The sequence below is a fragment of the Anomaloglossus baeobatrachus genome, chromosome 5, assembly GCF_048569485.1.
Source record: "Anomaloglossus baeobatrachus isolate aAnoBae1 chromosome 5, aAnoBae1.hap1, whole genome shotgun sequence".
Taxonomy (NCBI): domain Eukaryota; kingdom Metazoa; phylum Chordata; class Amphibia; order Anura; family Aromobatidae; genus Anomaloglossus; species Anomaloglossus baeobatrachus.
Genome location: NC_134357.1, coordinates 328,727,154 through 328,741,508, shown reverse-complemented (window position 1 = coordinate 328,741,508; position 14,355 = coordinate 328,727,154). Strand labels below are relative to the sequence as shown.

The 14,355-nt window shown below is 44.6% G+C and overlaps 1 protein-coding gene across 1 annotated transcript in view; it reads left to right on the top strand.

Annotated features, from left to right (window-relative positions):
• The window catches only part of LOC142311408 (uncharacterized), a 62,882-nt gene that overhangs the window by 24,563 nt on the left and 23,964 nt on the right, over positions 1–14,355 (top strand). Inside the window, exons 8-10 of the mRNA XM_075349801.1 lie at positions 273–358; positions 1,703–1,846; positions 6,023–6,067. Of these exons, the coding sequence (XP_075205916.1) occupies positions 273–358; positions 1,703–1,846; positions 6,023–6,067 (275 nt within the window). The remainder of the gene's footprint in view (positions 1–272; positions 359–1,702; positions 1,847–6,022; positions 6,068–14,355) is intronic.

The following is a 14,355-nucleotide window of genomic DNA, read 5'->3' as shown; positions in this document are numbered from 1 at the left end:
TTATTATTATTTTGTGCACCAGGATATTCTACGACGTACAGGGCATCTCCCACCCAAATGACCAGATCACTGTGGAACAGACCACCACATACACATGATGGTCGAGCATTGACAACACTAGGAAATTGTAAATTCAGTTATCAGATGATAGTTTTCTTATTGGTAATGTTAAGTCAAGGCAGTAATAAATGGAAAATGCTGAACTCCAAAAGGTATGCATTACAAGAAAAATAAAGAAACCAAAGTTAACCTCTTCTTTTTTGTTTTTGCAGCCGTTTTCAAAGTTGGTGGAGTATCATGCAACTACGTCTTCCAGTCTGTAACACAGTATACTAATTGTGTTGTTCTCTCCTATTTCGTAAGTTAATCTTCATGTCTGTTCCATTTATAATTTCTTACCTAAATCATTGCTCACATTTACCTATGACCCATTTCGCAACAATGTTTTGCGTTACAGGCATGTCCTTCATTGATTACCCTTAGCAATTTATCATTTAAAAAGTAGACTAAAAAGTAGAAGATATTGAGATGTACCGGTATATAGTGGCTCTACATCAAGTATGGCTGTGTACTTCATACGTCATTGACTATAGTTGCTTTGCCCCTTAAATGTCCCCTCAAATTAACTAAAGCTTGTGCATCCATCAACTAGAGATGAGCATCGATCTGCGAGGCATCAAGTTTAAGTGGAATTTCCTAACATTCACCAACTAGAGATGAGCATCGATCTGCGAGGCATCAACTTTAAGTGGCATTTCCTAACATTCACAGGTTCAAAATTTGCCATTTGACCTCCTAAAAAGAAAAAATGGCGGATGTTATTTCACACACTCCTGAAGACATAAGGGGGCTTTACACGCTATGATATTGCTAACGTATTATCGTCGGGGTCATGGTGTTTGTGACGCACATCCGGCACCGTTAGCAACATTGCAGCGTGTGACACGTACGAGCGACCTTAAACGATCGCAAAAAAGGCAAAAATCGTTGGTTTTGGAGAGGTCATCCTAAAACCAAAAATCGTTGCCTGTTTATTAGCAATGTTGTTCCTCGTTCCTGCGGCACCACACATCGCTATGTGTAACACCGCAGGAGCGAGGAACATCTCCTTACCTCCGTCCACCGGCAATGCGAAAGGAAGGAGGTGGGCGGGATGTTACATCCCTCTCATCTACGCCCCTCTACTTCTATTGGCCGGCCGCTTAGTGACGTCGCAGTGACTGTGACAATGACGCCGAACGCACCTCCCACTTGAGAGAAGGATTGTTCGGTGGTCACAGCGACGTCGCTGACCAGGTATGTGCGTGTGACGCTGCCGTAGCGATAATGTTCACTACGGCAGCGATCACACAATATCGCACACATGACGGGGGCGGGTGCTATCGCGTGCAACATTGCTAGCCAAGGCCTCCACCATATTTCCCTGCAGTTATCACATCACCCGCTCTACTGCAGTTAATCAGTCTCTCTCATTTTTGGGAAAAATTTGGCACACCCGGCGAATTCACATTTAAAAAGATCTGCTCATCTTTACTATCAACTTATCCATACATGGGAATTTTCTTCATTCTTTAGTCACCTTTAGTCTTCTGAAATCAACCTAAGAGAAGGAAAGAATAATAATTGTTCTGATTCCACAATAAACCAATATCTTTTATTAATATATGAAATTTTTGTTGTAAAAAATGTTTATCTCTTCCAGCTCATAGTAAACAACATTGCTGTATTAAATACTAATAATCCTCAAGCCGCCCTCCCTCAAGGCAGTGAAACTAGTGTTATCGTATGTGATCAAAACATTGAATGTAAACTGCTTAGTGCGATACTAGCAAATGTGCAAATCCAGGTAATGTCCTATATATAGGATTTCATATATTTATTTGGATGTTAAAATAGAAACATTTCAGATTTTTTAAAACTGAAACATGTATTAATTTTGGGCAAGAAAGTCAAACTGTTAGACATAGATAAACACGTGTCCTTATTAAGAAAGGTATTGGTATTGTTCTTTTAAGTTCCTTATTTATTGTTTTTCTCAGTTGAAAAATAAAACTGTAAGCTCAACAGGCAATTTGGAGTGATAGAATTATGTATTAAAATGATATTCTCACACCTGAAAATTATCCACTATTCTCTGGATCTTACTGATCGCTGAGGCCTCAGTGATACCAAGAACGGGCTCTGGATCCCATGAAAGAGGCTCAAAAATTGATGCGGGAAGGGAAAGCATTAACAACTGCCCTGCTGTGAAGAAGAAACTGAAGTATCTGCAGCATGTGATCTTTATTTCTACGCGTTTCGGAGGCACAGCTCCTTCATCAGATGTACAGCTGTGATTTTCCTCCTGCTGAAGGAGCTAGGCCTCTGAATGGCTCGATCCCCACCAGAATTCATTAGATCATGCTGTCAAAGTTTGATAGTGCAATCCAACTAGTTAACAGGCATGGGTGGATCTCCAATCTCTGATCCAGCCATGCCCGTTACCATCACATGTCTCCCAATCAGATCAGTAGACATGTGCAGGGAATAATGCGAACTCATACTGCCATTATTTAGTCTAAGGCCTCCTTCACACATCCATATAAAACACATACGTGAAAAGACGGTACGAATGTCAGTCAGTGTTTTGGATCAGTGTATCATCAGTGTGTCATCCATGTGTCTGTTTTTGTCATCAGTGTTATTCCAGTATGGATAAAGAATGGATGACATTCTATACTTTGCAATGTTAAACACGTACAGCGCACAGATGCTACACTGATGTCATCCATGTGCTGCACATATCACAGACCCAAAGAGCTGTATTGGCCATTATCATCTTTCCTGCCGAAAAAAATGGACATGTCTCTGTGTATTGCAAGGACACATAGTTCATCTAAAAATCAAGCTGCTCTATCTATATATATATAATTGCCTTATTCTGTCTGTCTGTCTGTCTGTCTGTCATGCTCCAAAATTGTGTCCTTACGGTGACACAAAGCTGATTGGCCGCTGGGCTCGCCATGGGCCCGCCCCCCCACACGGATTGGCCTCTCGCCCCAGCTCTCTGCAGGCCCCGCCCCCCCTCACGCAATGCACGCTCACTCTGGCCCAACTGACACGGAGCTCCGACTCCCAGGTGAGTACACACACACACATCAGATCACACTCACTCTCACACACACCTCACACATCACATCCACACACTCACAACATCCTGGGATATCGCTTGCTTCTACACCGGCTCCGTCATGATCCCAGCAGCGCCAGACATAACCTTGTGATGCTGGGATCTTCACGGAGCCCGTGAATGCTGGTAACCATTATACACATCGGGTAACTAAGGTCCCTTGGTTACCCGATGTGTATCATAGTTACCAGTGTACAGCGGCTCCCGGTACACATGTGCAGGGAGCCGGCATTATACTCCTCTCCCCCCAGGACTACTCCTCCTATTACAGTCCTCCTATTATACTCCTCTCTGAGTATAATAGGAGAACTATTATAGCATGGGGGATGTAGCACGATGGGGGCTGCGCAGCATGGGGGATGTAGCACGATGGGGTGCGCAGCATGGGGGATGTAGCACGATGGGGAGTGCGCTGCATGGGGGATGTAGCACGATGGGGAGTGCGCAGCATGGGGGATGTAGCAAGATGGGGGTGTGCGCAGCATGGGGGATGGAGCACGATAAGGGGTGTGCAGCATGGGGGATGTAGCACGATGGGGAGTGCGCAGCATGGGGGATGTAGCACGATGGGGAGTGCGCAGCATGAGGGATGTAGCACGATGGGGAGTGCGCAGCATGGGGGATGTAGCACGATGGGGAGTGCGCAGCATGGGGGATGTAGCACGATGGGGAGTGCGCAGCATGGGGGATGTAGCACGATGGGGAGTGCGCAGCATGGGGGATGTAGCACGATGGGGAGTGCGCAGCATGGGGGATGTAGCACGATGGGGAGGTGCGCAGCATGGGGGATGTAGCACGATGGGGAGTGCGCAGCATGGGGGATGTAGCACGATGGGGAGTGCGCAGCATGGGGGATGTAGCACGATGGGGAGTGCGCAGCATGGGGGATGTAGCACGATGGGGAGTGTGCAGCATGGGGGATGTAGCACGATGGGGAGTGCGCAGCATGGGGGATGTAGCACTATGGGGAGTGCGCAGCATGGGGGATGTAGCAGGATGGGGAGGTGCGCAGCATGGGGGATGTAGCTAGATGGGGAGTGCGCAGCATGTGGGATGTAACACGATGGGGAGTGCACAGCATGGGGGATGTAGCACGATGGGGGATGTAGCATGATGGGGGATGTAGTACGATGGGGGGTGCGCAGCATGGGGGATGTAGCACAATGGGGGGGTGCGCAGCATGGGGGATGTAGCACGATGGGGAGTGCGCAGCATGGAGGATGTAGCACGATGGGGAGTGCGCAGCATGGGGGATGTAGCACGATGGGGAGTGCGCAGCATGGGGGATGTAGCATGATGGGGAGTGCGCAGCATGGCGGATGTAGCACGATAGGGAGTGCGCAGCATGGCGGATGGAGCACGATGGCGGGTGCGCAGCATGGGGGATGTAGCACGATGGGGAGTGCGCAGCATGGGGGATGTAGCACGATGGGGGATGTAGCACGATGAGGGATGTAGCACGATGGGGGGTGCACAGCATGGGGGATGTAGCACGATGGGGAGTGCGCAGCATGGGTGATGTAGCACGATGGGGAGTGCACAGCATGGGGGATGTAGCACGATGGGGGGTGCGCAGCATGGGGGATGTAGCACGATGGGGGGTGCGGAGCATGGGGGATGGAGCATGATGGGGAGTGCGGGGGATGTAGCACGATGGGGGGTGCGCAGCATGGGGGATGGAGCATGATGGGGAGTGCGCAGCATGGAGGATGGAGCACGATGGGGAGTGCGCAGCATGGAGGATGGAGCACGATGGGGAGTGCACAGCATGGGGGATGGAGCACGATGGGGGGTGTGCAGCATGGGAGATGGAGCACGATGGGAGGTGCACACCTCCCCCCAACACACACACACACACACACACAGGGAACCACAAACACCGCCATACACAGACACCCACACACACACACAACGCTGCACACACACAACACCCAACACACAAACACCGCGGCATACATAAATATACGCACATACCGCACAACACACACATTGCACAAAACATACCTCCCCCCAAAACACACCACACCCACACAAACCGCGCAACACACACACACACAACGCGACAGACACACAGCGCTCCACAAACAACGCAACACACATACAACACCGCTCTCACCCCCCGCCACACCCAGACAACACCCAGAACATGTACAGCGCCCTACACAAACACTTGGTAACTACACACAACATCTATATATATATAGATATATATATATATATATATATATCTATAACAAAAATCATACATGAACTACACAATACGTAAATTCTAGAATACCCGATGCGTAGAATCGGGCCACCTTCTAGTAGGTTATAATAGCCATGTGTGATATCCATGAAAAAACGGATGCTACACATATCGGAAACATGGATGTGTGAAACAGGACAAAAAAAGTGAGACAGTCCTGATATATCTTCTGCAAGGTACCAAATCTGCACTGAAAAGGCAAAAACATAATAGATGGGGTAGATGACTATTGAGTATTACGGTGTAGATGCACAGAAGGATAATAATGCAGCATTTCTACCCGTGGGAGCATGACCTCATGCTAATAAAGTTATAGATTTCTATTGCTGGCGCATTATGTTTCGCCATGTTGTGTGTCTTCAGGAATCCACTACACTGACAGCAGTAAGACTGGTAATAATGAAACCATACTGATTGTCACTTAGTTTTCCTAGAAACAAATCTCACGAAAAAAAATGTTGAAAGGGAAAAAACTAATTACAAAATACCATTAATGCTTTACAATACAGTTGCCATTCATTTATTACTACTGTATGTATTGGCACTGTGATAAAATAATACAGTTGATCATCCACCTGAAAGAAATGTGTTTTCTTGGTTTACAGGTCCCCTTAAGCAGCCCAGACTGCACCTCACTGGGTTTGGGCAGTGTAAGTATCTTCACTTTTTTGTCATCTAATTTCATTACTGGTGTCTCATCAATGATCTGTTACAGAATCTACATGACTTTGGTAAAATAAAACAATGTTTCTTAAAGTACAAGTGCAATACAGCGAAGTAGGTATGTGTTTCCGATCATTGAGGCTGCAGCCACACTTGTGTGAGGATCGCATAGTAATCCTCGACTATACTCCACTCCTGGGGGCCATGAACCTAGAACCTATCTTCTGTATTATCCTGGCACATCTTAAACCAATATATATTTGCCATACGTACATCTCTCGCTCTCTCTCTATATATATATATTATATATATATATATATATATATATATATATATATATATATATATATATATATATATATATATATATATATATATACATAGCCTGGATGATCTGAAGCACACTTTGGACCCTTGTATATGGACCTATTTTTTTGATATCCTATTATTGCATTTATAATACATTGTTTACATTTTTTTTCCTTGCAGATTTGGTGCAGATTTTCATGCAGAAATAATCTGCAGCATGTCAACTGTTGGGGTGTGTTTTTCTGCGTTTTATAGCCTTCATTGACTTCATTAAGAAAAAGCACAGGAAAACACCAAACATGGAGGCGTTTTTTGGTGCATTTTTCTGCCAGAAGTTGCAGATTTGACGCAGAATTTTTTTTCACCAAATCTGCAACGTGTGCACACAGCCTATAGAGTTGAGCGACGTTTGAGTCGAACGGTTCGCCAATTTCAAGTTTGAGTGATTTTGGGCGGTGTTCGAGTCGTTCGACGAACTCGAACGATTTGCTTAAAGCTCGGAAGTTTCAGTTACCGTTCGAGAACGGTTCGATCACTAAAAGCGTGGCTTTTCACAGCTACGTGTGCAGGGAGCCATCGATAGCAGCCTGCGGTAAGCTGGCAACCAGGGTAAATATCGGGTATCTAAGCAAAGCACTTTGCTTAGTAACCCGATGTGTACCCTGGCTACGTGTGCAAAAATCCCTGAAAGCCACACAGAAGCACTTCAGTGTGACTTCCGTCAGATGCTGCTGCAGTCTGTGTCCCGCTCCAGCCCCCCAGCTGCCTGCATAGCAGTGTTCTCAGCTACATGCACTGTAATGTGTCTGCAGCTGCCCACACTGCAGTGACAGCAGCCGCGGGGAAAACAAGCGCTGCCGTTAGGAGATTAGTAAACGTTCTTACCTGCGGTGATGAAGTCCTGCCCTTCAGACGTCAGCGCTGTCACTGTCTTTCATGGCCGCTGCTTGTCACATCTCCTCTCGCTGCCGGCCTGAGACTGTGACTAGCGGTGACATCACGGGCTGCTCGTGATACTTGGTTTAAGAAGGTGGCGGTCATTGAACTCAGTGACAGCTCTGCTGTCAGGAGTGCAGTGATCACCGCAGGTAATGTACCTCGCTAACCTCCTGACAGCAGCACTCGCCATGCCCTGCAGTGACCTGGGCTGACCTATTGATGTTAGCTCAGGTCACTGCACAGCTCTCCCAGCCAATATGGAACATTCTATTCTTCATTGACTGGGACATTGACTATGGTATGGAACGTCATGGGACCCCCTTGGATTACACCCGACCTGGATTTGTTTTTCTGTGTAATTGGTGAAAGAGGGAATGTTTTGGGGAGTGTTTTTTCAAATAAAAATGTGTTTGTCGTTTATTTTTTTTTTATTACTGACTGGGTTGGTGATGTCGGGTATCTGATAGACACCTGACATCACCAACCCAGGGCTTGATGCCAGGTGAGATTACACATCTGGTATTATCCCCATATATTACCCCCTTTGCCACTGCACCAGGGCAATGGAATGAGCTGGAGCGAAGCACCAGGATTGGCGCATCTAATGGATGCGCCACTTCTGGGGTGGCTGCGGCCTGCTATTTTTAGGCTGGGGAGAGTCCAATAACTATGGACCTCCCTAGTCTGAGAATATCAGACCCCAGCTGTCTGCTTTCCCTTGGCTGGTGATCCAATTTCGGGGAGACCCCACGTGTTTTTAATTTTTTTAATCATTTAATTTAAAATAACAGCGTGGAGTGCTCTCAGTTTTGGATTACCAGCCAAGGTGAAGCTGCTAGCTGTGGTCTTCAGGCTGCAGCTATCTGCTTTACCCTAGCTGGCTATCAAAAATAGGGGGAACCCCACGTCATTTTTTTTTTTAATTTTTTTTTGGCTAAATTTAGTGCCACATGAAAGGCACCATTATGTGTCTTTCTGCCATTATAATGACAGAAAAGACTGATATGAAGTGTACAAGCACAAGAAAATCACCAGAGTGCTCTACGCTGTGAAAAGCAGGAGAAAATGGCACTGGAGTGAACATGTGACCGCCTCATGTAGGTTGAAGCTATGGATCCTGGGTAAATTTATGTATTTTCCCTCCTTCAGTTTTTTTGCGGTGCGCAAAAAAACCAGAAGGCACACGGATGACAAACGGATGACTCACGGACCGTATACGGAACGAAACGGAAACGGATGCCACACAGATGCATCCGTGAAAAGAACGGACCATTTTTTGCGGACCGCAAAAATGGATTGGTCTTGTGAATGCAGCCTTATTCTGATCTGCCGTTTATAAACAGCAGATACAAAGTAACGAAATTCCAGCGGATCACAGGCAGATGAATTATAAACTTTCCATGAATAAGAACTTACGACACTGCGTTATGTCGAAACGCGTTGGATGAACTGTGCCTTGTGGATGCTGTCTATCCATTTTTAAAGCGGTGAAAATAAAGGAAATTTTTAATTCATCTGCCTGTGATCCGCTGGAATTTCATTACTTTGTATCTGCTATTATCCCCTTGTGCCTGGGATTTCTGTGCAGGATCAGCTGGTCTACTCCTCAGACTTACACACCAGAGCGGTGAGCTGGAACACGTTTCTTTTTGTGTTTATAAACAGCAGGCAGAAATAAGTGAATAGCGCCCCCCCAGCGTCAGAAAACCTCTGAGGCTTCAGGGGGTAGCTGAGACCCTGGAGATCATGATTCAGGACGGTTTTTCCGGTCCCCGCTCACGTGATCACCGGTATACACCGTACACCGATAATCACGTTACAGTAAATGACAGCGCCGGTAAAAAATTATTTATCTCCCATCTAGCATGAACAAACATGTCAGATGGGAGATAAATCTCCTCCCCGTCCCCTCCAGTCCCCCGGTGTCGCCAAAGTGCCCCCCCCGACTCCCTCCCGGAAATCCAAGATGGCCACACGCACAGCAACGAGCCAGCCGCATTCACCCTACTCCTCTGATGTCTGTTGCATGTGCCATGACACATGCGACAGAAAACTCCTCCCCAGGCCCTGCCAGGTCACCCCCTATAACCCCACCGGTGTTCCCAGGAGTCCCACGGTACCTGTGCAGCGTTGTTCCCCCGCGGCCTCCTCCTTCACAATAGATGCTGCCGCATGCACAGAGCGACTGTTAGCTCAGCTTCCTGTGTTCAGACACAGTGAGTGGCGGTAACTATGCATCTATAAGCTACTGCAATGCCCTGCTCATGAGGTAAGGAACATAGTTGATCAGGAGAGCTATACTACATTTCCAAATGTAGGTATTTTCTTTTATAGTTGCCCTGCTGAACGACTACCAAACATGAGAGTCCGTTATACGCCACAAGAAAACATGTCTAAATAGCGAGCTCTGTTGTTTAGTATTCATTCAGCAGGACAACGGGACTTAAAGGGGTATTCCATCTCCAAGATCCTATCCCCAATATATAGTAGTAGTAAATATTGTGAAAAATTCATAATGTTATACATTTCACTATAATGACGATGGATTAATAATCAGTAATTTTTTTGGACATTCGCTGGAGTCAAGCAAAAAAGAAAAAGAACAAACAAAAGGCGAACACAGTCCAAAGCTTAATGCTGAAAAATGTTTATTTCAATAAATAGATATATTCAGTTGTTTATAGAGCAATTGATGAGGGCACACTATAAAAATCAGTGGTTAATAAATACAAAAAACCTGCACTGTATCACACCAATGATTAGATCTACAAAGTTGCTAGAGGCCACATAAATCTCGTTAAGGGTTAAATCCGCAACAAAGGGTGACCATTACTATATCGGTTAAAAACCGATGTGTACTACAATTGGTAATTTAGAAGGCCTGACTAATACCATGGAAATGTAACAGATCCATACATCAGCATTTCATATATAAGATGTCAAAAAATATATATATATATCTTCAAGAGACCAGTTCAAGACCATCAGTATGGGGCAATTAACAATTATTAATATAATATATATACCTACAATTAGGGCAAAAAGGGAAAATTTCATAATTAACCCCATTTGGTGTTAGAGCATCGTCAAATAAATAATAGGAGTATATATCTGATTTTAGCAGCGCACACACTCGATAAGAGGCATGCTGTAATTGTTAATGTAATAACAAGATGTATAATTAACCACTAACACATGGAAAGTCGGTCCAAGGTCACAATTATAAGCATAATCAAACCCAAAGCAGTATACAATTGCATCAGAATGCCTGAACAGCTGAACGGTAACATTGGCTATGCCTGAATAAGCAAAGCGGCAAAATAGCCACTATCTAAGTATCAGCAAATAGCACATGAAGATAATCTAAAACATGAATAGTTAATCAAGATCAGTATAGCGTATTCACCTGAACAGCTGAGCAGAAAGGCAGCAAAGACACAGCAGGAGACAGCCCGACGGCCGTTTCGAATACCTTCGTCACGGGGCGGTATATAGTGTGCCCCCATCAATTGCTCTATAAACAAATGAATATATCTATTTATTGAAATAAACATTTTTCAGCATTAAGCTTTGGACTGTGTTCGCCTTTTGTTTGTTCTTTTCCAATATATAGTAGGTGGAATAGTAATAATATTAGGACATACCTTTATTAGCAAATTTAGTATAGTTCTCCTGATTAGGCATGCCCTTACCTCATGAGCAGGGCATTGCAGCTTTGGTAGCAACAGTTACGACCAAGAACAACCCACTGTCTCTATGAATGGTGGTAACCATGCATCTGTAAGCAACTGTATTGCCCTTCTCATGAGGTAAGGAACATACAGTTAGGTCCAGAAATATTTGGACAGTGACACAATTTTCGCGAGTTGGGCTCTGCATGCCACCACATTGGATTTGAAATGAAACCTCTACAACAGAATTCAAGTGCAGATTGTAACGTTTAATTTGAAGGTTTGAACAAAAATATCTGATAGAAATTGTAGGAATTGTACACATTTCTTTACAAACACTCCACATTTTAGGAGGTCAAAAGTAATTGGACAAATAAACCAAACCCAAACAAAATATTTTTATTTTCAATATTTTGTTGCGAATCCTTTGGAGGCAATCACTGCCTTAAGTCTGGAACCCATGGACATCACCAAACGCTGGGTTTCCTCCTTCTTAATGCTTTGCCAGGCCTTTACAGCCGCAGCCTTCAGGTCTTGCTTGTTTGTGGGTCTTTCCGTCTTAAGTCTGGATTTGAGCAAGTGAAATGCATGCTCAATTGGGTTAAGATCTGGTGATTGACTTGGCCATTGCAGAATGTTCCACTTTTTTGCACTCATGAACTCCTGGGTAGCTTTGGCTGTATGCTTGGGGTCATTGTCCATCTGTACTATGAAGCGCCGTCCGATCAACTTTGCAGCATTTGGCTGAATCTGGGCTGAAAGTATATCCCGGTACACTTCAGAATTCATCTGGCTACTCTTGTCTGCTGTTATGTCATCAATAAACACAAGGGACCCAGTGCCATTGAAAGCCATGCATGCCCATGCCATCACGTTGCCTCCACCATGTTTTACAGAGGATGTGGTGTGCCTTGGATCATGTGCCGTTCCCTTTCTTCTCCAAACTTTTTTCTTTCCATCATTCTGGTACAGGTTGATCTTTGTCTCATCTGTCCATAGAATACTTTTCCAGAACTGAGCTGGCTTCATCAGGTGTTTTTCAGCAAATTTAACTCTGGCCTGTCTATTTTTGGAATTGATGAATGGTTTGCATCTAGATGTGAACCCTTTGTATTTACTTTCATGGAGTCTTCTCTTTACTGTTGACTTAGAGACAGATACACCTACTTCACTGAGAGTGTTCTGGACTTCAGTTGATGTTGTGAACGGGTTCTTCTTCACCAAAGAAAGTATGCGGCGATCATCCACCACTGTTGTCATCCGTGGACGCCCAGGCCTTTTTGAGTTCCCAAGCTCACCAGTCAATTCCTTTTTTCTCAGAATGTACCTGACTGTTGATTTTGCTACTCCAAGCATGTCTTCTATCTCTCTGATGGATTTCTTCTTTTTTTTCAGCCTCAGGATGTTCTGCTTCACCTCAATTGAGAGTTCCTTAGACCGCATGTTGTCTGGTCACAGCAACAGCTTCCAAATTCAAAACCACACACCTGTAATCAACCCCAGACCTTTTAACTACTTCATTGATTACAGGTTAACGAGGGAGACGCCTTCAGAGTTAATTGCAGCCCTTAGAGTCCCTTGTCCAATTACTTTTGGTCCCTTGGAAAAGAGGAGGCTATGCATTACAGAGCTATGATTCCTAAACCCTTTCTCCGATTTGGATGTGAAAACTCTCATATAGCAGCTGGGAGTGTGCACTTTCAGCCCATATTATATATATAATTGTATTTCTGAACATGTTTTTGTAAACAGCTAAAATAAAAAAACTTGTGTCACTGTCCAAATATTTCTGGCCCTGACTGTAGTTGATCAGGAGAGCTACACTACACTTCCAAATGGAGGTATTTGCTATTTCTGTTGCCCTGCGGAACGAATACCAAACATGAGAGTCCGTCATACGCCGCAAAATAACATGTCTAAATAGCGAGCTCTGTTGTTTAGTATTCATTCAGCAGGACAACGGGACTTAAAGGAGTATTCCATCTCCAAGATCCTATCCCCAATATATAGTAGGTGGAATAGCAAAAATATTAGCAAATACCAATATTTGGAATTGTAGAATAGTTCTAATGATTAGGCATGCCCTTATCTCATGAGCAGGGCATTGCAGCTTTGGTAGCAACAGTTACGACATGGACTCTGCTGCTGTGGACCCGGGGAGAGTGGGTGCAGATTCATTGCACCCACACTCCTCACATGGAGGGTCTGCACTCCTAGAAAATGGGGGATACTTTCCCTGAGTGTGTTCCCCCATATTCTAGACGGTCCCGAGTCGTCGTGGGACCCCCTTATTTTTTTTCCTTACAATAAATTGGTGAAAGAGGGAATGTTTTGGGGAGTGTTTTTTCTAATAATTTTTTTTTATTGTCTATTTTTTTTGTTAGTACTGACAGTTTGTGATGTCGGGTATCTGATAGACGCCATGACATCACAAACTGCTGGGCTTGATGTCAGGTGACCTTACACCTAGTATCAACCCTATTTATTACCCCGTTTGCAACCGCACTAGGGCACGGGATAAGCTGGGGTGAAGCGCCAGGATTGGCGCATCTAGTGGATGCGCCACTTCTGGGGCACCTGCGGCCTGCTATTTTTAGGCTATGAAGGGCCAATAAGTATGGACCTTCCCACCCTGAGAATACCAGACCACAGCTGTCCACTTTACCTTCTCTAGTGATCCAATTTGGGGGGGACCCTACTTTTTTTTTTTAATTATTATTATTTATAAAATAATTATAAAAAAAGAGACTGGGGTGACCTCCATATTGGATCCCAACCACGGTAAAGCTGCCAGCTGTGGTTTTCAGGCTACAGCCGTCTGCTTTACCCTAGCTGGCTATCAAAAATGGGGGGATCCCACGTCATTTTTTTTTAAACTATTTTTTTAAATAAAAAAAATGAATGGGCTTCCCTGTAATTTGATTGTCAGCCAAGATAACGGCAGGCAGATGGGGGTGGCAACCCGTAGCTGTCTGCTTTATCTGTGCTGAGAATGAAAAATACCGTGGAGCGCTACGTCATTTTTTTAATGATTTATTTTTACAGTACTGTGATGTCAGGCAATCGAAATACAGGGAAGCCCATTTTTTTTTAGTTATTAAAAAAATAATTAAAAAAAAAATATGTGGGCTCCCGCTGCATTTTTTTATTGCTAGCTAAGGGTAATCCAAGCAGCTACTGGCTGCCAACCCCCACTGCTTGGTGTTACCTTCACTGGCAATGGAAAATCCAGGGAAGCATTTTTTATTTTTTTGGCCAAAAAACAAAAAAAAAAAAAAAAAATGACGTGAGCTTCGCCATATTTTTGTATGCTAGCCAGGTACAGCAGGTAGGTACGGCTGCTCCCAACCCCCAGC